Consider the following 25847-nt stretch of genomic DNA (forward strand, 5'->3'; position numbering starts at 1 on the left):
CTTCGACGGGAGGCTGAGGGACAAGCTTAAACTTGAGAACCTTTTAGAAGCTTAAGTTAGATTAAGAGAATACCACTTCAAATGTGCCATCCCCAGCTGCCACGAAGTGAATGTAATTAGTTGTGGGAAGTATTGATCTCACAGTAAGTATAATGCTCTTAGCTGGCTAGGGTGTAGGTTTCTGATCCTAAATTGGTTTAAAAAGATCTTAAGGAGAGATCAACTAGCTTAAACGTGAGAGATGAAGAATATAAAAACAATAGGTTTAATTTGCTTTGAATTTGTTATGTTTCAAAACCTATGTTAGACCACAGTTCTGTTTTTTGTTTCTCCCCTATATTACTGAAATAATAATGCCATAATTTACAGAATCAGTTGAACCAGGAGAGACGGCTTGCCAGAAAAGCCTCCTCTAATGAAGAGGAAAGAAGTCCCATTATCATGCAGGAAAAAACCAAACAGCTTGAGCTGGAAGGTAGCTCTGGCGTCCTGTACTCCAAAGACGCGACCGCTGACTCTGCCGTAAATGGAAGTCAGACGGAAGGCAGTGAGAAGGAAGCCAGCCGCTCGGAAAGCAGCTTCGATGCAGACAGTGAAGCCTCGGAAAGCGAAAGTGCTTCCAAGCAAACAGCGTTCAGCCTGTCCAGCAACGTGTCTGGTTTGCACGTCAACCATGGAAATGCTAAAATGCCGCCCAACAAACCAAGTGACGGTAACGATGAGATGATTTCCAGCGCCATATCCAAACTCAGTTTCTGCGATACTATAAATGAAGATAAAAAAATGAGCCGCGGGGATTCAGCATTAGGTTTATCGAATAATTCCGTGTTCTCAGTAGACAAATCCCCGCCGTCCCAAAACCCTCAAAACGCTTTTCAGACGCTTTCCCAAAGCTACATAACTAGCTCAAAGGAATGTTCTGTTCAGTCCTGCCTTTACCAGTTCACCTCTGTAGAGCTCCTAATGGGGAACAACAAGCTTTTATGTGAGAGCTGCACGGAAAGGAAACAGAAGTATCAGAAGAAAACAAACTCCACAGGTAAAGTGCTTGTATCTGTCTGGACACTACAAAATTGCCTCTCAAAACCTGCTGTTTCATTGCTCCAGCACGGGCCTCCCCCTTGTGGATAAAGAGAAAATGTCTCCCCAGGTAGAACTTGCTCGTAACAACTTTAAAGTTCATCCTGCGAAGGCAACAAGACTAAATCTTATATTAGAACGTAAGCATAGATGCAACTTAGAATTTATTTTGCATCTTTATTTTATCCAAGATAAGTAATTTAATGACGACCACAAACTGAATAGGCTCATCGTTACTAATCTTTGCTGCTGTTTCTGTTCTTTGCAATCCTAGAACCTTTGAAATAAATGCTGTATTTTTCAGCTCTAGCAACTTACATAATTGGGGAAGTCATGTAATTAAGTAAGAGGGGCAAAAAATGACACTTGTAATGAAGAGGAAAGAAAAACTTACAAATATTTGTAAAAATGGAGATGAGGGAGAACTACCTTCTTGTGATGACGTTTTCCTCAATGTTTGTATAGCCCAAGCAGACCATTAGGGTTCACTGAGTAAGAAAAACAATTTAAATATAACGAAAAATAAACTTTTAAAAAGGACTGGAGGATTTTTTTTTTAATGTGTAGTAATTCAGAAAGATTAAAAAAAAATTAAGCTCTCCTGATTATTTATAAATAGAATACAAAGGGAAGTCTTACAGTAACAAAAAATTGCCTCTTTGCTGTGCGTTTATAGATATCTGGAGAGATACAGGTTAAGCATGGGTAAATTCAGAAAAATTAATCTAAAAAACCTATTTTATAATCATTCATTCATCATTATTGGTCTGCGAGTAAGTGCTATATAAGTCATATTTTGGTTCCATGGGCACAGTGAAAAATGGAAAATCAGTTCATAATTAATAATTAATTTTTGCCTTCTAAAACAAAAGATTTAAGAAGTCACCTACTTGAAACGCTCCATTCTACCTGAAATGAAATATTTACCCTTGGACATGCGTAAAACCAGTACATTAATTAATTATTCAGGGAAGGAAATGCTTTTACTGTAGAGCTAGCCACTGAGCTATTTTTGGTAGGAGCCCCGGATTCAGTTCCCTCTGCAGCACGGGGGGATCGGAGCCCACGTTCCCCAGTCCTGCGTGCTGAAGCCAGCAGATTGAGGCATCCTGAAGTAGACACCCCCCCTCAGGCCCTTCTCTTAAATAAGCATAAAGCATCTAGTCATTCAGAAAGAACTGAAGAATGTAAAATTAATCTCTATCTTAGCCGTTAGGACATTAGCATAGATGAAGAGACCTGCGCCTTCCCTTTCTTGTTCCAGTGATCATCCATTTATTTTGGGTGAGGTGGTTTTAACAGGAAAGTTGGGTGCTATAGTAACAGGCAATGTAGGTATCTCAGCGTGCAAGCTGACCTAGATAGCGTACATGCTTCCAACTTTTGATCTGATTTGCGCAGGACAGGTTAAAATAATGCTCAGATTTGGCAGGTGATGTTTATTAAAAACAAGAAAAATGAGAACAAAAAATTTCTGTTGCTACACAAAATTTCCCTTGGATTTTATACAACATGTACAAATTAATTGCAACGTAGATCTGTTCTAGCAGATGTTTAAAAAATACTTAAATTCTGTGTGACTGCCCCACTTTACAAATTATTTTGGTATTCATAAATACAGAAAAGAAAATGGACGGTGTCTACACAAATGCCCGGAAACAGCTGCTGATTTCTTCAGTTCCTGCTATTCTTATTCTCCATCTGAAAAGATTCCACCAGGTAAAAGGCCAAAACCCTCTTGTCTATTCCTCTGCCTCACCGGTGGACGAGCAGTTCTTTTTAAGTGTCATTGTGCGTACCGATATTTGCTATTTACATGGAGAACTGGTAGAACCACTATTTGAAACATGCTTGTGGGTTTTTTTTTGACTGCCTGTTACCTTCAAGAGCGCATTTAGGCAGTATCCAGGGAAACCTCTTACGTGTCCATCATGCTTATGTGTAGCAGGCGCTGTATTGAAAACATAACAAAGAATGTTTAAATGTTACAATCTTATTCTTGCTTTTGGTTTCTTTTAATGGTATAGCAACGCACCTTAGCTTTAAAAATCTTCCTACTAAAAATAATTATTTGACAGTCTGTTTTTTTTTCTTCTTTTCTTTTGAAGGCTGGTTTGAGTCTACGGAAAGTAAATAGGCATGTGGATTTCCCCCTGATTTTAGACTTGGCACCATTTTGTTCCGCATCTTGTAAGGTACCCCTTTCAAATCTTTATTTTTATTGTACTTCAACGGGTTGTTGTCCTGAGCACACGTTAAACTGGACTGATGATGATGAAGGTGATGAGGATTACTATTTCTTCCTTTCCTAGAGAAATTAGAGTGAATGTTTTCAAATAGTATCCCGAGATTGGAACTGTAACTAATTGAAGTTCCATTCATATCAAGAATACCACAGATGTTAACTAGTACTAGTTAAGCTATGCTGCCCTGATGGTGTTAGTGTATCTAACAGCATTAAGGACAAGTATTGGTGCTTCCATGGTAACTAATTTAATTAATAGCCTCTCGAGTATTTTGAATAGATTTATTTCACCACTGGAAATGCTGTAGATGTCTGTTTGCTTCTTTTAAATTAATACTGTTGAAAGCTAGTTAAGATATCCGTAAAATTCATTGTGAAATAATTTCTCTTTGTTTTCTGTGTATCTGGGAATGCAGAACGTTATGGATGGTTCAAGAGTGCTGTACAGCCTTTACGGAATAGTGGAGCACAGTGGGTCCATGAGAGGTGGTCATTATGCGGCGTATGTGAAAGTCAGGACACCCTCCAAGAAATTACTGGAGCATATTTCTACCACTAAAAGTGTTCTGGGTATGTACAAACAGAGCCTCCTTTCTCTGTGAGTAAAACCAAAAGCAACCACGGGGTACAGCTCCTTATCCTTAAGGGGATTTATAGCAAATAACTGTTTTAGCTCAGAATATTCTGTTATTTTTAGGGCTGCATAAATCAATTCTTTTTTTTCCTCAGTTACACCCAGTACGTGACCTGCTTCTGTATTAACCCCACGTAGAGCTCAGTGGATAATGGAATTTTGGTTCAGTTATTAAACAGAATTGATGTAAAACTCTTCTCTCATTCCTAGTCAAAATAATATGTCCAGATGAATAGTTGTGCCTGGTAAAATGTAATTCCTTGGCATATTTGGTATTTGCAGTTCTAGTACAAGAGACAAATCCATGACAATTTAAACTAAATTTTCCATATATTTGAGCATTTTACCTATTTTAGGATTACAAATTTTTAAAAAATCTGGAAAACTCTGGTTTAATGTGAACAGCAAGAAACTTTTTCATGGAGGATGCGAAGTTTGCTGTAGGGTTTCTGTTGGTATTTTAAGAACAGCACACTAGTTCTTATTAATATGTTTTGGATATGCAGAATGAAATAAGATTCTAGGATAGAATCTGTTAGTGAATGATTTGTGGAAGCAAGAATGTTGAGCTGTCAGAGTAAGATAAATATATTTACCGTTTCCCTTCACGGGAGGAGTGAGAACCAAGCACTATCCAGTCTATGCTGTGTAGTATCCCTTTGCATTTGAAGCGCGTTTCCCAGAAAGGTCTATTTTTTGTATTATTTCTGAAATGGAAGTCTTCCTTACTCTTACGCTTCCCTTGCAGTGATTGTTAGAACAGATGAGATCTTATTGTGTTCTTCATTTCATGCTGATCAGCTTTGGAAATATGGGGGTTTTTCTATGTCAGAACTGGTTGTGTGCTAGTATAACTTTCTGTTAGAAATCAGTAAGCTGTACTTGAAATGTCTTAGGCTTTTTGAAAAAAATATGAAAAAAGCACTGGCAGTGTACACTTGTAAGCATTGTCTTCCACCAGCTTCTCTTACAGTTCTCTTTAACGTGTAAATTTCAAACTACAAATACGGGACTGCATCTAAGTCATGAGTTATTCTTGTGGGTTAGAAGCTTCTCTTGCTTTTTGAAATATCCACTGTATTTGTTTGATGATGACGTGGAAGACAAAAAACAACTTCTTTTGCTTTTCATTTCAGGTTTAAAAGAAGCCATGGGCGCATCAGGAGGACAGTGGGTGTATGTTAGTGATGCTCACGTTCAGATGGTTCCAGAGTCAAGAGTACTAAATGCACAAGCATATCTACTTTTTTATGAAAGACTATTACTATAATTCACAACAGTTTAATTTAAAAGATGGTCGTGGTTATTTAGTTTATCTTATTTAAAGCTGCAGTGGTAAGAGTACCTGTAAATATTGTGCCTTTATCTTGTAGAGAATTTATCATATGTTGACTCTGAAGTTCAGTCACGCTATTATAAATATCTGGATGGTTCTCTTAAAGTATGCACTTTGCCAAACATTTAAAATTCCTGGATACATTAAAATACAGTACCGTTAGAATGTAAAATGATGTCCTATCCTCTTGAGGTCTATGGAAAGTTTGTTCTTTATTTTAATAAACTTTCACCCGTAGTTCTAAAACAGTTGAGAATAAAAATACTGATAGCGTTAAGTGCCTGGATTTGCTGGTGTACGGTAAGAATATAAAATATTTCAACTTTTTGTGATCTAGTCCAGATCCTTCCCGTCACTGGGTTGGATGTCAGCTGTTAAGACTTCTGCAGACAAGAACCTGTCTAATCGTGTCACTTCCGTGTAGTAATGGGAAAGCACAGTGCTTCCAGGATGGAGTAACAGCAGCTGGCTCTGGGTGATGCTGCACCCGGGGAATAGATTGGGGAGAACGTGGCTTCCACAAAGTGACAGTGAATCCTCGGATACCCAGTACCCTGTTGGCTGTCTCCAACTGGCACCGGTATAGCAATGTACTCCTGTTTTCATATAAATATATATTGGTGTGCATATGTATATCCTCTGAGATACATACGCGCACACACACACACGTGTGTGCGCGTGTGTATATATATATGCACACCGTAAATCTATCAATATATATTGTCATTTTACCTACTAGGAAAGAGAATTGCAAATACTTCTGTATTTAGTAAATTTTCGACTTCATAATTATGACAATGTACAGTATATAAGCTTGTGTATGAGTATGTGTGGGGTTTAAGTGTAATTGGGTAATTCTGTTACTTTTGGTTCTAAACATGAATTTGTTTATCTGTTCCTGAATACTTTTCTCACAGGAGTAATAAACTATAAATTATTTTTGCACTGTGTGTGTGAGTTGGACAGTAAATGATGACTTTTGCCCTGTCACACGTGTCTGGACTTCCCTGTGTCATACGTAGAGGATACCACCTGTCCCAGTGGCAGAACTTGTTTCTGTATCCAGTTTGCAGAGTTTTGAGTTACTTCTGGTAATTTCTTATTTCCAACCCGGAGAGTAATAGATACATTTTAAGGTCAAAATCTGATGTCTGCTTTGAAGCTATGCGGTATTTCATTTATTTAATAAGCAGTTGCTTAAATACAAATTACTTCCGTAACAGTTCCATCCTGTCCAACTTGCTCTTTGGTAGAGAAAAGACTTACGTTTATTTCTGCTTACTCTTTTCATTTATGGAAATGTTTTTTTGGTGAAAAGACATGCTGTCCCGACCACTATCTCTACCACATGCTGTCATTCCTACTTGCTCGACTTTCCTATTCTCCTATTCTATTTCAGACCTTCCTCCCACCTGCACTCGCTCTTTTGCGTAAGAAAATAGCAAAACCTGCCATAATTATATTTGCTCAAACTGCTGAGGTATATTTTTTAGCCACGTTACTTATGCATACTCGTACAGGCACTAAGGATTGTTAGGCCAGACAACTGGTTGTCATAACAGAGTGAGACCCTGCTCCCACAGGATTTTATCTTCCAAAGGAAAACTCCTCTGTTTAGGTCAAAATTAGGCTGTGCCTTCTGGCCAATGCAATAATTTGTTGCCCTCCACAGATTAAAATTGTCTCAGTCTACCCAAAAGTAGTAAAACCAAGCAGTCAGCTTTAGCCATATGTATTCCAACTAAGCACATCTTAACCTGAGTCTACACTAAGAAAGAAAGAAAAAAAAAATCATGTTTAGACTAGAGTTGGTTAAAATATGTTAATTCTCTTTTACCTCCTTATCTTCCCATGCCCTTCATCCACCTCATACACCCTCCCCCTGTTTGTAAATAAATGGTTAAAACTCAGGATTAGTTCTGGGCAAGAGTCGCAGCAAATACCAACCAAGTTTCACTTCTATGATGCAATCTTGCTAGGAGACCACAGATGGAGTGCGTTTGATCCACCTGAAAGCAGACGGACTGACTAGACGCGGCCTGAAGTTCCTAGTTTTTGCTGACTTACGTAGAACTACTGAACCTAAGTACCTATATTAATCTCCTACTTTTTAGCCTAGAACTACCTCCCTGGAGTACAGAACTAGGAGAAAAACAGAACAAGGTTCTTAACCTGTATTTTCTTAATTTTAATGCTATTTCCAGGAAACTCTTGAGGTGGTCTTTGCTTCTTTTTAACCTGAGCTCACATACTGTTTGGACTGCTGAAATCTTCCCAAGTAAACTTACAGACCAGGATACCATGAAAGACGCCGGCAGAATTATTTCCTCATTAACAGCCAGGGAACATTTCCTTCCTTTTAAGGTATTTTATAGGACACGTAGAGAAAATGGCATGAAAAAAAGCTAACGCCTTTATCCAAGATAGCCTCGCTCGTGACCAATAGTGATGGCTTCCTGAGTTGAAATAAAAGCAGTGTTAGCAGCAACTCCAGTAAGTTCAGAGCCAGGAACAGGTATGAAAATAATAGAGAAGGAAACACGCTTTAAAAGTGAGGGCAACAGGTGAAGTTATGGCTTTAGAATGAAGAATTGATGACTAACACGCGATGTCATACACAATTTTAGATGCAAGTCACACTCGGTGTGGCCTTCAAGACATAGGGTTGGGGTTTTTTTTGTGGCCAAATTTGGCTCTAAAGCAAGTGATTGTACATAAATATGCATACCGAAGATCTGTTATACTTCCTTATCAGGAATTGCAAGAGAAAGTCAGAGCATTTCAGGAACCCTGTATTTGCTAAAATGTTAAATGTGGTTCTAGAGTCTAGGAACTCTTAGTTTCCTGATGTGTGCACTCTATGGAAAAGCTGTGGGTTTTCAGAATTTAACTGAAGGGCTCCAAAGTTTAAGACTCTCCTTAAAATATCTTCTGTTACCAGAAAATATTTTCAGGCCTCCAGCACGTACTCTTCACAGAGCTACACCCTACCTTCTTGGTTTTGTTGGGTTTTTTTTGTTTTGTTTGGGGTTTTTTTTGGGGGTGGGCGTTGTTTTGGTGGGTTTTTTTCTTTTTTTTTTCAGAGAAACTTCAGATTTATTATACTAACTTACCGACACTGATATGTGTACAGACATCACGTTTGTATAAGCCTGTCCTCCTAAGAGAGGGCTACAAATACTTAGTGGTGAAGGAAAAACAAACAAATCAACCAACCCACCCCGAACTTCTCTGCCCAAAATGTACCCGCTGTAGTCGTCTTTGTTTAGAAAATGAAATACAGTCTGCCAAACCTTCCTACCCTGTTCCCATCTGCACCCTCTGTGTGTATCAATGAAGTGCTCTTGCTTACGGATTTCAAGTGGTAGCAGGTGAGAGTGGCCTGTGAATTCATTAAAAGGCTGAAGTGTCTTAGCTTCACCATGTGCTTCTCTTTGGACCTCTTTTTTATACTAACACAAACTGAATCATAAAGGGATATGAAATAAATGCATCTACATTCTCAACCCGTTACAAAAATCTTACTTGAATGTATTAGTAATAAACTAAGATTTGGAAAGGAATAATTTCTCAAGGATAAACTTTAAGATTTATTAAAATGGGAATAAAGAAAGCATTTGAATACAACTCATTTAGCAAAAATTAGCAAATCCAATTTTAATTAGAGAAGTGGTAGCATACTTCACAAAACAGCTCCACAGCAGCCCTGATTAAACACAAATTTGATAGTCCTCAGTTTTAATCAGCTGGAAACTTTTTTGCTGTGCTCTGTACACATGTATGCATTTGTACAAGGATTTATACATTTACATGAAAGAGATTCCACTAATGTTCAGTAGAACCGTTTCAGTCTAATTATTTTAGAATAATTTTTGGTTCTGTACCTACTTAGTGTGTCTTAGGGCGTAATTTTGCCAGCAGTTTTAGCTGTTTGTACCTCTCCTGTTGATGTATAAATACACTGCAGAAACAGTGGGGAAAGTGATTGTTCAAAATGATTCAAAATCTATTTTTTGGGTAAACTGAGATTATAAAATATATTTTCAGACAGAAGTCTGTCAGTTCAAGTCAAAACAGTTCCTTTGCACAACATTATATAAAAAGTAAGTGAATTTATTTGTTATAATAGAACAATTGCAATGTACTGTAACTACTTTAAGACTACTTGGTGTACATTCCATTTATAAAAAGTTATAAATACTTCTGTCTTCATTGATATTAGTAGAAAAGCTATTTTTTAAGTGCTGAGAATGTTTCTTACATCTATTGCTGCTTCCAATATTTTTCTAGTACGAAGCATAAGTGTGCAGTACTGCTTTTAAAAGAGAACAGAAAAGCATTTATTTTGAGTAGGTTTATGACTTCTTAACACTTATCTCATTCCTTTGCTAGGTTATTTTTTTTGGGTTTGAGCTGTGTAACCTGGGGATCATTACAGTGAACTCTGTAAGGAAACCACCATGTCAGTAGCAGACATTCCCTATTGAGCCATTTCACAAAGCAGAGTTCTGACACTGCTGTCATCTGTGCATGGGGAATAATCCCTGGTATGTTCATATGTGCTTGCACTTATACAAAAGACAATCCAAGTAATCAAAAAACCCCATTGCTAAGCTCGAAAATACATCAAGCATGTTAAAAGTTTTGTCTTGTTTTCATTCATTTACTTTTTTCATTTGTTTGAACTAATAGTCTGACTCTACTCTGCATGTATTTAAATAACGGTATTTTTAGAATTTTACTACAGTACTGATACATTGTACACTTTATTTGTAGATTTCTAATTCCAAATATTATTAAGTAAACAGGGCCTTAAGCACAGACTGTATTTAAAAAACAAACAGAAGTCTGATCAGTTTTCCAATCTATCCTAGGTGCTTTAACAAGTTTCTCAGAATAAAGCTGCCATTTATCTTCTGTTCATTTTGCCTTGACATCTATGGTATATATTATTTGACAAATTTATAAATAAAACATCCAACCATTTGGAAAACTATATTGTTTACATAGAAGCTGTATGTTGTACAATTGAGTTTGCAAAGCTTCCATTTTTTTTTCACAACTAAAGAGAGAACATTTTTTCCTTTTGTCTCGTGTCACAACTTCACTGCACTTGGAAGAGCTCCCCAGAGATGAGTCCATATCCTTGAACACTGAAGCTACACCACTTGTGTCCCCCTGCCTTACCATCCATGACGTAGGTCGTAGAGTAAGAGACAGAGTTGGTTCCCTTTACAAGAACAGAGTTTTGTCCTTCTGTGACAAGATCAGGACCAAAAGCGGGTCCCCTTCACATCCCCAGTTTCAGCAGTAGCTTCAAGCTTGCGCATCCGTAAGGTCCACTCCAGGGTTCCAGCTGCTCGTCAGTTGGCGCTGGACAGACTTAAAACTTCCAAAACACTTCTATCCATGGGAAACATTCTCGGTCCAGCCATTGCGACACAAAAGTCTACAACACTTCAGTTAACAGTAATACGTAGCATAAGCGGCACCAACAAATCTTACAATGAAATCATTATGTGAAGTAAAGCACAAGTTTCTTGAAGCTTTCAATTTTCCATAGATTTACAGAAGTTAGTTTATTCTGTTACTCTATGTGGGTATTAACGTGACTTTATCCAACGATCAAAGAGATTATGGATGTTTCAGGCATGTACAACAGATGATGTGAAAGGAAGTGATCACAGCGGTAAGTAATGTGCTGGCTAATGAAAATCTCTGTTCCGCAAAAAGCAATGCAACCACCAACTCCTGGCCTACAGAATCAACCCCGGCATCCGTACAAGAAGAGCTATTTACCAAGGATGATTTTGGTTTATCTTCACACGTAAATATACAACGATAACTTCAAGGTAAATCTCATAGCTTAAAGGTTAATTTGAGGATTCTGAATAAAATACTTCAAGAATTGCCCTGCTCCACAAATCCTCCAGAGATGCACAAGACTGCCCCGACTGACTTAGAAGGCCGACACCCTGCAGCTACACGACGTGGAAGTTACTGATATATCCCCATGCGGCACCACTGCCCGGAGTTACATCCACTTCACGAAGCACCTTTACATACTTCTTCACGTAGGCTCCACAGCGGAGCCTGCGATGGATTGCGCTCCCTGGCCAGCAGTTACCTGTGGAGGCCGCGGGGCTGCCGAGCTCCCCACGGGTCTCCTCACACTAAGGCAGGCCGGCGCCGAGGGGAAGCCCCTGGGGCGTCCTGCGGGGACAGGGCGATGTTGGCCGAGGGAGACCCCTCCGTCCCCGGCCGCGGCTGCCATGGAGCGCGGCGAGACACAGGAACGTGTGTGGCTGCCCACAGTAAAGATGGCGGCGGGGGGGGCGTTGCCCGCCGCCGGCCGCTTCCCGCCGCCGGAGGCCGGGGGGAAGGGAGGCCCCGCCCGCCCGCCCTTAGCAAAGATGGCGGCGGGAGGCGTTCGCGTGTTGCAGGCAAGGGTCGCCACCGTGACGCGTTTTACTTCCGGGTGAGCGCCAGTAGGCGCCATATTGTCTTGTTCGTGAAGACGAGGAGCGAAAGAAGGGAGAACGCGGCCGCCGGGCGGTAGCAGCGGCGGTGCCGGCGGCGGGAGGCAGGGGAGCGTGTAAGTAGCGGGGCAGGCTGCGCTCGCCAGCGCTCCCGGGGGCCGGCGGGGGTCGAGCGGACCCGATCTTCCCCTTCGCTCCTCCTCCTCCCCCAGCCGAGCCGAGCCGGGCCGGGAGGCGTTGGGGGCCGCCCGTCCACCGTGGCGGCAGCTCCGAGCCGGGCGTGAGGAGCCGGCGGCGGCGCTGGGCCGGCCCGGAGGAACAGGGAAGAGGCGAGCTGCTCGGCCTGCCGGGCGGCCCGCTGCGCATGCGCGGCGGCGGCGGGGGGATGAGGGACGGCCGGCGGCGGGGAGCCCCTGGGGACCCCCCGTCCTGCCCAGCGCGCATGCGCCGCCGCCGCCCCCCCCTCCCCCTCTTGGTCCCGCTGGGGGGTCCCCGGTGGCCATCGGGGACAGGGTCCCGTTAGCCGGCAGTGCGCATGCCCGCGGGGGGCGCGGCGGCGGCGCCGCCTCTGCCGGGGGTGAAGCCGCCGTGGGTGCTGTGGGCTCCCGCCCGGGGGGGGGCGGGCCGGGAGAGGCCGGCCCCGGGAGGTGGCGAAGGAACCCCCCTGGATGGGCAGGGGAGGACGTCGACTTATTTAGGCTGTAATAACCTAGTTAGGAAAGCGACACGTGGGCCAGGGTTCGGCGGCCGGCGGTGTCAGCAGCCCGGCTCTGGGAGATGAAGCGTCTCTGTGGAATGTTTGTGTAGTTCTGTGGCGATTCTCACGAGTTCGTTCCACTGGAGGGCTCCGGAGAACTAAAATTAACAATATCATCACGCGCAGCAACGTTTGTAAGGCACCGCAGCCTGGTTCAGCGGCTTGGCGAATGCGGGATGTTCCTAAATCGATCCTTAAACAGACCACAGGGTTGCAAACCTTTTTGTACCAAGCACTGCTCCAGCCAGATTCCCAGTACTCTTTTTAGACAATCCCACGCAATTCAGCGTTGAACTAAACTTGTTTGGGATATGCTAGCCTGTACAATTTAGGATGGGGCTACAAAAATGCTCAGAGGGCTGGAGAACCTCTCCTATGAGGACAGGCTGAGAGAGTTGGGGTTGTTCAGCCTGGAGAAGAGAAGGCTCCGGGGAGATGTTATAGCGGCCTTCCAGTACCTAAAGGGGGCCTACAGGAGAGATGGGCACAAACTCCTTAGTAGGGCCTGCTGTAATAGGACAAGGCACAATGGTTTTAAACTGAAAGAGGGCAGAATTACATTAGATACTAGAAAGAAATTAATTACTGTGAGGATGGTGAGACGCTGGGCTAGGTTGCCCAGGGAAGTTGCGGATGCCCCATTGTTGGAAGTGTTCAAGATCAGGTTGGTTGGGGCTTTGATCAACCTGATCAAGTGCAAGATGTCCCTCCCGTGTCAGGGAGGTTGAACTAGAAGGCCTTTGAAGGTCCCTTCCAACCCAAACCATTGGATGATTCTATGAGGTGCTATCCCAGCTGAAATTTACCAAGTTTCTGAAACAAATTACTGTAGGGAGTATTCATCTACCTTAGTGGTTGTTCATTTCTTCTCTTATAGTCATACCTGTAAATGTTTGTACGCAAACAATTTGTATCTAAAGGTGTGGGATACAGAGAGCAAGGGATGCTCTAAAGGATTTATTTTAAGGCAAAGGGTCAGCCAGCTTTTAGAGGTGAGGAATTCAAAGGTAGTCTTCAAAGCATAAGGTACGTCTACCAGCAGACAATATTCTAACATCATTTTACAATGGCAGGGTTACAAATAACAGTCCAGTCCAGCTGAATAGCTGTATTGGGTGTAGGAGTAAGAAACCCCTCTTGAAATCAAAAGTCAGGCCACGCTGAGAGGTGGTGCCTCTCGCGGAGGTGACTGATCCTGCGGCTGCTCCTGATCGTAGAGCACAGGAGGAACTGGGAGCCTCGGCTTTGTCCAGGGACAAGTCGTTAGCATTGCTGCCAATTCAGTGACAAATCAGAAGACAAGCTACTGATTTTTGATTTGCCTGGGGCAGCAGCAAACCTTGTGTCATCTCTGCTGTTATGCCATTATGAGAATTCCTGGATTGTCTCTGTCACAGGTGACATGCAAACTCCTGCTCTGAAAGAATGCACTCAGAGGTATTGCAGGGCTTAGGAGTCCACAAATTTAGCACAATTCCACAAATTTTTAGTGGACAGCTCACCATATAACCTGTAGTGGTAGAGAGGAGTCTTAACCATGTTTGATTTTCAGTCAGGTGCAGGATTATGCAGAGGTGTTACGGAGACAGGAGTGTCCAATCTCCCCTCTTCCCATGACTGAGGTACGTGATGATCGTAAGTCTGCCTTTGGCAACAAATAATACTATGGGTAGGTTTTATTAGACGTCCTTGCTTTCATCACTAGCTGATATCTCTTCCTTAAGTGATTACTGTAGTTATTGAGTGTAATATCTGCTCATGAGAATAGTTGTTTATTTATTTATTTAGTTATTGGTGCTATTCATTTTTTGTACAGAGCACGTTCATCAAGGAGGAAGTTGCAGACGGACAGTGCACTTCAGGAAAAAAAATAAGACTCTCTTACATTGCTAATTGAAAGTCTAGCATCAGGTCTTCTAGTGGAATGATACGTGCAAAAAGTAAATCAGATCAGACCTTTTTTTCCCCCACCCCAAACCCAGTAGAGTTTTGTCTCAGACCACCTAAGTTACTATGGTGTTTCTGTGATAGTGAACGTTTTAGCAGTGGTTTTTGTGCTTTATGATAAAGCATGTGTTTGTCCTTATGCCTTCAAAATACAAAAAAATATTAAATGATACCCGAGTTGCCAATATCTGGTCCTTTTGTTCTTTTAAAAGGGTTGGCTTCAGCTCAGTGGATATGTGGATTTAAGTTTAAAATAACAGACCTTGGAAGCTACACTGCTTGAGTGACTCACTGAAGAAGTTTTCATAGTACTTTTTTTTTTTTTTTTTTTTTTTAATTTGGCCTTTGTTCAGCCTACTTCATCTTGGTAGCACTGTAAATATTAGTCAGACATGCTGACGTGTGAACCAGATTCTGGAAAACTTTGTAGATACTGAACAAGCTGTTTTCTTCAGTTCTTTTTCTGGTTCTGTATTTTGGATCTTGGTCATGCATTTGGAAAGCCTCTGTTCTTCAATGTAAGAAAGAATGGTTTGATGTTAAAAAATGCTCTTGGGAAGAGAAAAGATGTACAGTATCTGGGCATTAAATACCTGCAACAACTTAGAGTGATGCCCTAAGGGATCTAGAGAGGTCTTTGGCCAAATAGAAGTGGGATGGGTGAAAAACTTAACTCATCCCATAAATGTTTAATTTTCTGATCAGCAGCTGAGTATAATATAGTAGTAAATATTTGTTTTCCCAAATAAAATGGCATCTGGTGCGTTTTTGCCTGAGCGATGGTGTGCATTTGTTCTGACTCTGAGTGAATGTGTGCATGCAGCCCTTCTGTAGTAACTCCTAGAGTTCTTCCTTCATGGGTGCATAGGGTGCAGTGCTTTTCCATACTCCCGGATATTTTCTGCTGCAGAGGTGTTCTGACTTACCTAGGTCTCCCACATTAAGATCACCAGCTGATGATTCTTGTAGTACCCTTTCTGCATTAAATTTTCCTTCTTGGTAGAGGGGCTCCTCCAGGTGTGCGAGGCCATTTTTCCTTTATCCTATTTGCAACTGAACGGTTCCACAAAATTCATCATGGAAATTCACCATAAGCCTTCAGTCACTGTGCTGAAACTTCACAGAGTCAATATCAACTACCTTGAATGAAAGGAAAAGACCTTACATTAGGAAAAGGCGCTCGCATGAAAGATGAAGAGATCAGGCTGTTGATTTCAATGACCTCTGCTGCTGAGACCTCTCCATTTACCTTTAGGTCCATCGCCAGAGCCAAAGCCTGTGTGGGACAGAGAAGCTCTGCCCACAGAGTATGTGGTACTTTTGAGATGCGTCTCAAGGTGTGATGTAGATGACTCTCTGCAGTCCAGGAATTCCACAAAGAGCATCAAACAGAGACTGATGTATCTTTGCTGTTTGTGTTGTCTTGAGCTTATGCAAAAGATTACCTAGCTAATGACACTGATTATTAATATTGATTTGTTTCAAAACTGGTACTTGCAGTTTGTTGTACTCCTACCTCTTGAGGTCCTTCCCTTCAGCTACTCTGTAGACCTAAAGATAGTCAAATAGTTATGGCCGCAATAGCACTTTGGCTGCGAGCAAATGGAATATCTGGTTTTTTTTACCTAGATATCTGACCGGTGAATGGAATATCAAGAAGAGTGTTGTCTTTAACCCTGGGGTCCAAAGACTAGCTGTGTAGGGGTTCTCAAAGTATGCACAGCAACCTGCGGTTTCAACTTCTTTGTTTATTTAGATGATGGATACTTCCTTGCTAAAATGCAGTACCTGTTTGGAAGGCCTGCAAGACAAGATCTTTAGTCACCAGAAGAACTTCTGCAGCTACGTATTAGAGCTCAGATTGCAAGTAAAACTTGTCAGGCCATCTCACGTCACGTATGGACCTGCCGTTCAGGGATGATGAGTAACATTAACAGAAAGGTGATGCAACAGCCTCTCTTCTGCATCAGAAAGCACTTGATTATTGGCTCTGGTTCTGTAGGCTCCAGAATCATTTGTTGGTAGTCTGCCTGTCTACAGCGTTGAAAAAACAGGCTGGCAGATAGTTTCTTGGAGATCTGGCCAAATGCTGGTTGATGTCTGATGTAGGAGTTCCTAACCTTGATCTCGTCAGCTCATGACACAGCAGAAGGTGCCTGCTCCTTTCCTTCTAGGGACAGCCTGAGTCCTAGGCTGTGTCCTGATTTCTTAGAGTTCAGGTAATCTTGCTTCTAACAAGTATCTTATTTAATGTCATCTTCCGAAGAATACATGTTATGCACTGCCGAGATATTTCACTGTCATGAATTTCCTGGGACAAGCCATTCAGAATCTCCAGATCTCTTTTTCTGCAGAAGCTGTTGATGTGTAAGGTGATGTTGTGGTTTAACCCCAGCCAGCAACTAGGACCACGCAGCCGCTCGCTCGCTCACTCTCCTGTTCCCCCAGGTAGGACAGGGAGGAAAGGAGGGGAAAGAAAAAAACCCTCACCTCCGATGATCGGTTGCCTATCCCGTCCCAAGCAGTGATGGCGCATCCTTGCCCCCAGCCAACCCCCATTTATATACTGAGCCTCATGTCTGTGGTATGGAATATCCCCCTGGTCAGCTTCTCCTGTGTATGCTTCCTCTCAGCTTCTGTGGGAAGCTGAAAAAGTCTTTGACTTAATATTACCTAGCAACAACTAAAACAATATATTGTTATCAACGTTCCTCATTATTCATCTTGTACCAAATCCAAAACACAACAGCTACTAGAAAGAAAATTAACTCTATCCTAGCTAAAACTGGGACAGATGTTCTGTGTAGTTTGGATGCTGTGTAACGTTCATAATGGGGAGAAGCACGTTGTCACAATGGTGATAGGTTCTTAGAAGGAGCAAGGAAGAGTCTGCTAGATGTACTCATCTGGCCAACTAGGTGTGGTTGGTTGTCTTCCTGGCGCTTTTCTGGAACTGGGCTAACTTTGTAAGTCTCTGTCTTACTGTCTTGGACGATCTGCAAGAATTGGACCAATTCAGATTATCCATTAGCTCTATTAAATTTCATTTAGGGACAGGTCTTCCTTATCTTCCCAGTGAAAATTTCGTGATGTTTTTCAGTTCTGCTGCGGCCAATCTTATAAAGCATGTAAAGAAGATAGCATCTTCAGGATGACAAGTGGGCATTATCTTTTGACATTCACAGGACTGAGTCTCGCTTCCTAAGATTGCTCCTCTCCATTGTCTGGACTGTACCATTGAACTGGGTACATTGAACTGGGTACGTTGTACCATTGAACTGGGTACATTGAACTGGGTAACAGATTTTATGAACTTACACTGTGAAACTGCCGAGGTAGAGTTTTCAAGGAATCTGAGTGAGTTAGTTAGAGCTCAAGTTCTGTTGAACTAAAAAATGGGCCCATCTTTGATATCGGTGGGCAACTAACTATGGAGGCCTTCACCAAGTACTGTGCCATTGGGAATTGTCAAGAAACCATGCTCTACTTGACAGGGTGGTATTTCTGTTGGTGTAAAAGCCTGTAATTTGCTTCAAGGTAACTGTATTTTGGGGGAGTCTCCCAGAGTTAAAGGTGAGCATATGAATTATCACTCAAAACTCTGGTTACTGGTAAGTAACTTCTAATTGTATGCTTTTCAGTGTGTGGTGTGTCTGGACACATCATACAACCGTATTGAAAAATACCTTATTTTGCAGACAGATAGGCAGGTTGGAGGAGATGCCTTTTTTCTTAAAAGAGCAGGTTAACACTGAGGTGTAATCTATAGCTGAGATGCACATCACAATCGAGGAGAGGAATGGAAAGGTGCCTTTTAAAATATCTTTTATCTGTCTTAACCTAGTTTTTTGTTGGGTAAAATACTAAAGTGTAGTAGAGAATTTGACAGCGACTTTCAATTTTCCTGGGTGCTGTTGGCCCTCAGAGGTTGCTATTTGCTAGGGATCAAGGTAAGTCTTATCTATGCCACTATGTCAGCTTTTATCACCAACAGGAAAGCTTTCAGCAGCAGTCCTCTCAAAGGTGGCACGTTTTAGTACCGGTAATTTGCAATAATAAAAGTTCAGCAGATCCTGCCTTTGGATAAAGTTCCAGTAGGTCCAGCTTTTGAATAGGAATCTCTCTTTTTTTTTTTTTTGTTGAACATACAACAGAATATATTCCAGAACATGTGTGCTCTTAAAAACTTTAGCAAAATTTTGAGTTATCATATTAACTTTTCATAATCTGTTAAGTACACGTAACTGAAAGTAAATGTGAATTGACAGAGTGTTTTTCCCATGTGATTGTGTTTCTGTATAAAAGAAAAAGAATCCTGAATTGGCTTCTGTTTCTTCATTGGTAAACAGATTTTTAATAGATTCAGGTTCCTGTTCTGGGATCCGACATCAGGGAACGGCTCTTGAAGCACCAATAAATGTTCTTTTGTTTATTTGTGTTTGCTAGAGAGAGAGAAAGCAGAAAGGCTATATTCGATTTAATTGAAGGGTAGAGCAGCTAAGTAAAAGAACCTTAACCCCTGTCATCATAAAGGAGGGTATTATATGCATTTTCCTTTACGAGTAGGTACCTGTAAAATGGATCCATTCTTTGAACTTGTTTGCTTTTCAAAACCTGTTTTACATGTAGTGACATTGGGACCAGAGTGTCTTAATGACTTCACAGTTGATGTACCCCTCTGTTAGTAAGTAACTGTCTTGCTAATGTTTAAATTTAGTAGATTTTAGCCAGTATTCATCTTCGGTCCCTTTCAGTGGAAAATAACGCTTGTTTCACTGCAATTTGGGTGCTCTGCTGCGTACTTGGCCTCGTGTCACTAGTGGGAGGTGGGCTTAGAGCTCTCCATTGTGTTAGGTGAAGCCTCTTTCTTTCAGGTGATGCTGATTTGGGAACTTGGTAAGAAATTAAAGCTCGTTTATAATTTGTGTGGTAGTGTCCTCAGTTTTGGCAATGCAGATTTTAATTAGGTGGGGAGTGGACTTGATTCTCTTTTCTCTGTTATTACTACTTGATGTGTCTCAGGAAAATAATGTTTGCTTCTTGGCACATAGATTACTACAAGAGGCTTCAGCTGTTTCAAGCCTTTAAGTTACTGACTTGGTGGGGGAGAGGCATTGTTTGTTGGTTTTGGGTTTGTTGGGTTTTCTTCCCTCCCTCAGTATTGGGAGTGAATTGCCTGCAGTAAATCTAAAATTACTGTGAACAGGCTATGTTTTCTTTGCTGTGTTTTATGAGTTCTTCTAGAAGTAGTTTGTGCCATTTCCAGTTTATGGCGCTAAGGTTCAAAAGTGTTGTTTGGTAACTGTCGTATCGGGTTTGTTCGTTACCCTAAGACTTGTCTCGGTCTGCTTTTATTTTTGACATCTTTAAAATAGCATCACTAGCAGAGGAAAATATCAGCGATATCCGATGGGACAATATTGAGATTCTGTTGAAAAATTCTATGATTCTATGATTCTTTTAGACTATGATAACTTAAAATGAAGAGCTAAAGCCAATTTATTTGCCTCTGAAACTTAAAAGCAGGTAAAACCATTAAACACTGCGGTGCTTAGCAAAACAATTTGTGAAGACAATAAATCACCTTTAAATGCCTGTGGCCTCCCTGTAGCGAATGAGAAAATTTTACCTCAAGTACCTTTTTCATGTTTACCATATACTAGTTAGGGAAAACTTGGAAAAAGTGTAGGAAACCAAGTGGGGTGCAAAAAAAGCAGGGAAGTTTGTTTCTCTGGAAGTGATGGTGTCCTGCTGGTTCAGGTCACCATGTAGGTGGAGGCCTTAGAACAAACCTCTTCTGTTCACTGGCTCTGAATACTGCATGTTTAAATACATCATTTACTTTTCACTACTGAAAGAATTTGAGTACATGTGGTCTTTTCCTTTAGCCGGTATATCTTAAGGTTAGTTTTATAAACATTTTAAGATGCTAATTTTGTTCCTTCCGTATCCAATTCCTGTTTCTGTCTGAAAAATAGCACAACAGAGATGAGTTGAAATAAATAGAAAATTAGAAATAGTTTTGGCCAATTTTCACAAGCTACTTGAAAAAGGGCTTTTTGCATGTATAGTTGCATAAAGAAAGTGATGTAATTGCTTAAGTATTTTTGTAGTACATATTTCTGATTAGTAAAAAAGTTTTTTTTTTATACTGAATTTGGTAAGAAATCTGTACTTGAAAGCCAGCATGTTTTGTAGTTGCCAACCTCTGAAAATCAACATTTCTTTGGGAAAACAGTGGAAGCACAAATGCAATACAGAATTAAAAGCTTTCAAATACAGTTCACAAACTAAAATTAGCAGTTTCAAATGGCAGTGGTTTTTAAATTCGTCTGCTCTGGATGGCATAAATTGAATTAACCAAATGTTGAAGTTCTTCAGGGTTTTATGCAGTTGTTACTGTCTTGTCATGCTGTTGTGCATCAAAATTGAAGTCAGCCCCGTGTCTTGACCTCTTGCTTTGCACTTCCCCACCTGATTTCTCATCCCAAAATAGCGATAATAAGGTGAAATAATCTGTCTGGGGAAAGCTGAAGACTCTGGGCGGTATTATGTTGCAGAGTGGTGGAGAAGCATCTATGTATGCTAACAACTAAAACCCAACTGTTTTTTTTTTCTCTGGCCCCAAAGCCAGCTGGCTCTGAATGAAAGTCTCTGACCTTCCAAACCAGGATGGACGTGTCCCAGCTGCTCGCTGGGTCCCAGGTCCGTGCTGACACCTGAAACATGGTTGGGAGCAGCCCAGAGGAGTCCTTGGTGGCCTGGGTCCGTGCTGGTCTGTAATGGGAAGATGGTGGAGTCCTTCGGCACCACTTCCCTTAGCAGCACAGACTTGGGCTCGAGCACGATAACTTGCAGAGAGGGAAACCAGGAGAGGAAGAAATGCTGCTGCTGGTGCCTAAAGTCAGTGCCTGTCTTCTGGGACTCTTGGTGACTTGCTCAGATTCCGGTTGATATAGCTGCAGAATAATTTATCTCTCTCCCACAAAAAAAGTTGAATTAATTTCTTTGAGTACCTCCTAAAATAGTAAGGTAGTTGCTATCTCAGGGGCAGGTTATACAGAGGAGATTTGGAGGAGTTGGTTACCTTAGAGCTTCTTACGCTCCAAACTAGTGCTTCAGTCTGCCTGTAGTGAAAGAATAAAGAAAAGGCTAGAATACTAAATATCCTTTTCAGTGCAGAATCCATAAGAAACAGGTAACTGAGAAGTGTTTTAACAGCTACAGAAGTTTATTACAAGCTAATTGTGTTAGCTGGATCATGTTAAAAAAAAAAAAATAATCCTGAATGTCCAGGATTTTAAGACAGATGTATGGCCAGTCCAATAAAAAATAATTGTCATCTGATCCAGTCAAGTACAAACTGTGCGTAGGAGGTTCCAATTCAGTTGAATTTGTAGAGGTGCTCTTAATATTGCTACACTTCCATAAGACAAGTTGACAGTTTCTTTAACTGGTTGAAAAATGGATTTTTTTAGCATTCAATTATATGCAAACCTGCCTCTTAGGTTATTGGTGGAACAATTTAATCTTCTAAGTCTTTATCACTAGCGTGATTTAACAGCTGGAAACAAAGGGAGCATCAAGGTGAGGCTGTGCAGTGCTTTGAACCACAATTGTTAAAACCTTGGTTTAAGATGTAAACAAGTTTATTTTGACAATTGAAAGAATTTGGGTTCTTGACAGAGAGATGAATTGAGGGGAGGAAGAAACAATTACTTTTTTCTTACTTTAGGATGAAAATAGTATGAGAAATTTCTTTTTCATACTTTGTGTACAAAATATGAGTACTTGGAGAGCTAGGAGTGGCAGGACCAGCTTAAATGTTGGATTAAGTGCACGTTAGCTACTTTTTTACTCAACTGGTGAAAGAAAGTTGACTTCCTAGGTACAGATCAAAATCTTTTAAAAAACAAAACAAAAAAAAAACACAAAAGAAGGCCATTGTCTTCACCTACTAAAATTTTTAATATCATAAAGACATCGTGGACGAGGAAAAAAATCAAATATTTAATTTGGCAAGAAAAGAGTGTGAAAATAGAAAAGTAGGTTTTGCCCAATACTTCCCCCCATTCCCAAAGTTGATGTGGTCTTGTTTAAAGCCCCCAAAAATGCATTTTCAGCTGAATTTTTCTGAGCCATACACATGTACTTTTTGCACTGGCTGGAACATAAGTGGTCTCAAAACAAAGGTGATCTACAATTTTTCAAATTAAAAATAAAATTTGACAAAAGTATGTAAAATATGAGCTTGCATTCATCTCTGCCTAACCGAGCACCCCAAAGTGTTATGTACAGCTTTTTTTGTTGTTGTTGTTGTGCATTTTTGTGGTGTGATGCTCTCTTCCTTGCAATCACGCAGTTATTTGTAAGAATGTGTTAAGCACTAAGCACCGGATCCCTTTGCAAGCAGGATTCCCTCTTAATTGCTCTTCTTGGGTCAGCCAAAAGCCGCCTCTGCCTGTGGGTCTTCATGTGTCCTACTCAGTAGTCACGGCTGGGGCGATGTCCCTGGCTGGCCACCCGAGTGACACCGGCTGCTTTGAGCCAGTTTCCTCTGAAGCGGACGGCTGTATTCATCTGTTCTCTATCGCTGTGAGCGTCATCTAGGTCTTGTGTGCTGCTCCTGTGACCTCGGGGAATGCTTGTTTGTGTTTGGTTTTGTTTTGGTTTTTTTTTTTCCCTCTTGTTTTTTTTAAGTTTGGAGTGTTTGAAAGAGCCTACATGGGTGATGCAATGGCGTGAGGAGATACTCATTGAGAAGGGAAAGCCTGTTGAGAAGTTGCTAACAGCCTGGGAAGGGCAGAGGGAGTCGCGCTTAGTGCAGTGTATTCCGTACTGGCGTTGGGAGCGGTTCCTGGAGTGAAGTGTTCCCAAAGCCCAGGCTTTGTCTTCAGAAAAGCTGTTTAGAGTGGTGTAGGTGGCTGCTCTCTGGTCCTCCATGTGTAGCAGGTTAGGTGTAGGCAGGTTAGGTGTACAAATGACTGTAAGGAATTGATATGCCATTATAGGCATATTGACCTGGTAGACCTCTGTGCCTCATCGAATTCTTGCATAGCTGGTCCTGGGGCTTCACTGAAAGCAGGTTGTGGAGCTCCCGTGCCATCAGGTCCTAGGGGCCGCCACTGCCTGCTCGGTGAGGATGTACAGCATGACACCAAAAAATGTTTCTTGTGATTTTAAGGGATGATGTGGTAACTGTGCAGTTATGCAGTGATATTATTTTTTTTTCCTCAGATTTGAAGGCATCTATTACTTAGTAATTATAACGAGCCTGTACAATGCATAAAATGCATGTGGACACTGTCTTGTACTTGTGCAGTTCTCCAGTGCAATTGTTAACGATGTGTTTTACCATTCGGTGGCTTTCCTTTGTCTTGCTTAACAGCCTTGCATGACACTTGTATAGAAAAATACACATCTTTTCCCTAAGAAACAGGCAAAGATATAATTTAACTAATGTCTTTTATATTTTGACTTACTTTAAATTGCATTTATTGTCAGATGAGTTCTTATCTTACAAACTTGTCATATCTCTCCTTGAACGTCATTTGGTAGTTAATTTCTTTGTGAAAATACAGAGAAAGCATACTAGGCTTCTGAAATCTTACAGTAATATTTTCAGACGTTACTCTAAAGGATGAACCATTTCCTCCAGCTTAAAATATTAAGCCAGCATTGCTTCAGCTTGCTTTGCAAGGCTTAACTATATCTGCAGTTATGTAAGTTTCAGTTGTGTGATATTTCATGGGCATCTATTTAAACATACAACTATTATTTTTAGTTGAAATATAGACTATATAAAGACTTAAAAGATGTGGGATCAAGGTGGACAACCTTGGCAGCAATGGCCTTTGAACCAACAGCAGTGGATGCAGTCATTTCAGCACCAGCAAGATCCAAGTAAGTATAGAGAAAGCTTTGTGGATTAATTTATTTTTTTTTTAATCTGTTGTCATTTGAATTTTTGAGTCTTTGTTACAGAGCATGACGGATAGTTGCTTCTTTGAACAACTAGAAAAAATAGAAAACATACGTCAATTCCGCATGTTTTGACATAGTTAATATTCCATATGTAAAACACAGGCAAGCAACCTGAGTTATCCTGGACAAGCTATCAACATTTTACCGGTCATACAGATCAGCATTTAGACCTCTTGTACATTTACAAAATCTGTATCCCTATCAGTTCTTTAGCCAAGCCGAATCATTTATTTGAGAAAATCTGCTTTTTATCCATTGCCTGTGTGGCAGAAGTACTAATGCAGATGTATACAAAGGAAAAACTCTCACTGGAAGATTAGTATGATATTTGTTTTAGGTTACAGCCATGATGACCATGATCTCTTGTTTGGATTTTTTTCCCCACCACCAAAAAAATCATTTTAAACAGTAGAATATAATATACCTTAAATTGAGAGTTAGGTGACAATTCAAAGTATCAAGAGAAATACTGAAATGGATAGAGAGAGTGGAGGCGTGTATTTAATACTCGGGCAGAATGATGAGGCATACTGGTTTTACATTGCTTTCTGTCACTTCAATTTCTGTAACTTCACTAGAGAGATTTCCTGACTTGATAATTAACAGAAGACATACTACTGTCCTCTTCTGAGAGTGCCATTTATTTACTTACTGGTCGAAATGGTAGTAAAGAAAAAAAGGGGGGAGAGAACTCTAACATAAAATAGAATTCCAGAAGTCAGGGCTTATACAAAGAGTATAGGTTGCAAAATGTGTTTTTCTAACTATGCATCTTTCTTACACTTCAAGGTTTATGAAGTTAGAATTTAGGCTATATATATTTCTTTCTTGTATCAAAATGAGTTCACTTATGAAAAATTTGTATTACGACCACCCATTCAGTGCTAATGTGAACCTAAAATAATTTGCCTTATGGCATTTTGAACATACACAGAGAAACTCTACTTCAGCAAGTATGTACACTGACGCTTGCAGTCTGTTTTAGTGTACACTGTGAATAACTTTTAATGGTGCTCCTGGTACTTGCTGAAGGTAAACGTTGCCCGTTTCTCTTGAGCAATGGGACATGTAATTGAGAAACACAGTTAAACTTCAGACATGTGAATACTAACCTTTTAAATTTCTGCTGTTTATTTTAGGCCAGATTGACTGGGCTGCATTAGCTCAAGCATGGATTGCTCAGCGAGAAGCCTCAGGGCAACAGAGCGTAGTGGAACAACAAGGAATGATGCCAAACGGACAGGATATTTCAGGGATAGAGTCTGGTCCAAACAACCATAATAATTTTCAGGGGGATCCCAACTTCAACAGAATGTGGCAAACAGGTTTGTTTTCCTTCCCATTCATTGCTTTTTTTCATGTAATGAAATTTTGGTTTTGTCAGA

The 25847-nt window shown here is 40.9% G+C and overlaps 2 protein-coding genes across 11 annotated transcripts in view; both read left to right on the forward strand.

Annotated features, from left to right (window-relative positions):
- The window catches only part of USP45 (ubiquitin specific peptidase 45), a 56678-nt gene extending 50433 nt beyond the window's left edge, over positions 1-6245 (forward strand). For 6 of the 7 annotated variants that reach the window (XM_074581052.1, XM_074581054.1, XM_074581049.1 and 3 more), the window contains 5 exons: positions 370-1039; positions 2702-2799; positions 3189-3275; positions 3742-3895; positions 5096-6245. In XM_074581052.1, coding sequence (XP_074437153.1) covers positions 370-1039; positions 2702-2799; positions 3189-3275; positions 3742-3895; positions 5096-5229 — 1143 coding nt within the window. In that variant the 3' untranslated portion in view covers positions 5230-6245. Of the gene's footprint in view, positions 1-369; positions 1040-2701; positions 2800-3188; positions 3276-3741; positions 3896-5095 lie in introns of those variants that run through there. The other variant, XR_012586274.1, reaches the window with a different exon arrangement.
- A 5453-nt stretch (positions 6246-11698) lies between these two features.
- Positions 11699-25847, forward strand: part of PNISR (PNN interacting serine and arginine rich protein) — a 28958-nt gene continuing 14809 nt past the window's right edge. For 2 of the 4 annotated variants that reach the window (XM_074581056.1, XM_074581058.1), the window contains exons 1-4: positions 11766-11890; positions 14084-14153; positions 24263-24381; positions 25602-25787. In XM_074581056.1, coding sequence (XP_074437157.1) covers positions 24294-24381; positions 25602-25787 — 274 coding nt within the window. In that variant the 5' untranslated portion in view covers positions 11766-11890; positions 14084-14153; positions 24263-24293. Of the gene's footprint in view, positions 11891-14083; positions 14154-24262; positions 24382-25601; positions 25788-25847 lie in introns of all 4 variants that reach the window. The other 2 variants (XM_074581055.1, XM_074581057.1) reach the window with 1 other exon arrangement.

The sequence above is a fragment of the Larus michahellis genome, chromosome 3 (assembly GCF_964199755.1).
Source record: "Larus michahellis chromosome 3, bLarMic1.1, whole genome shotgun sequence".
NCBI lineage: Eukaryota > Metazoa > Chordata > Aves > Charadriiformes > Laridae > Larus > Larus michahellis.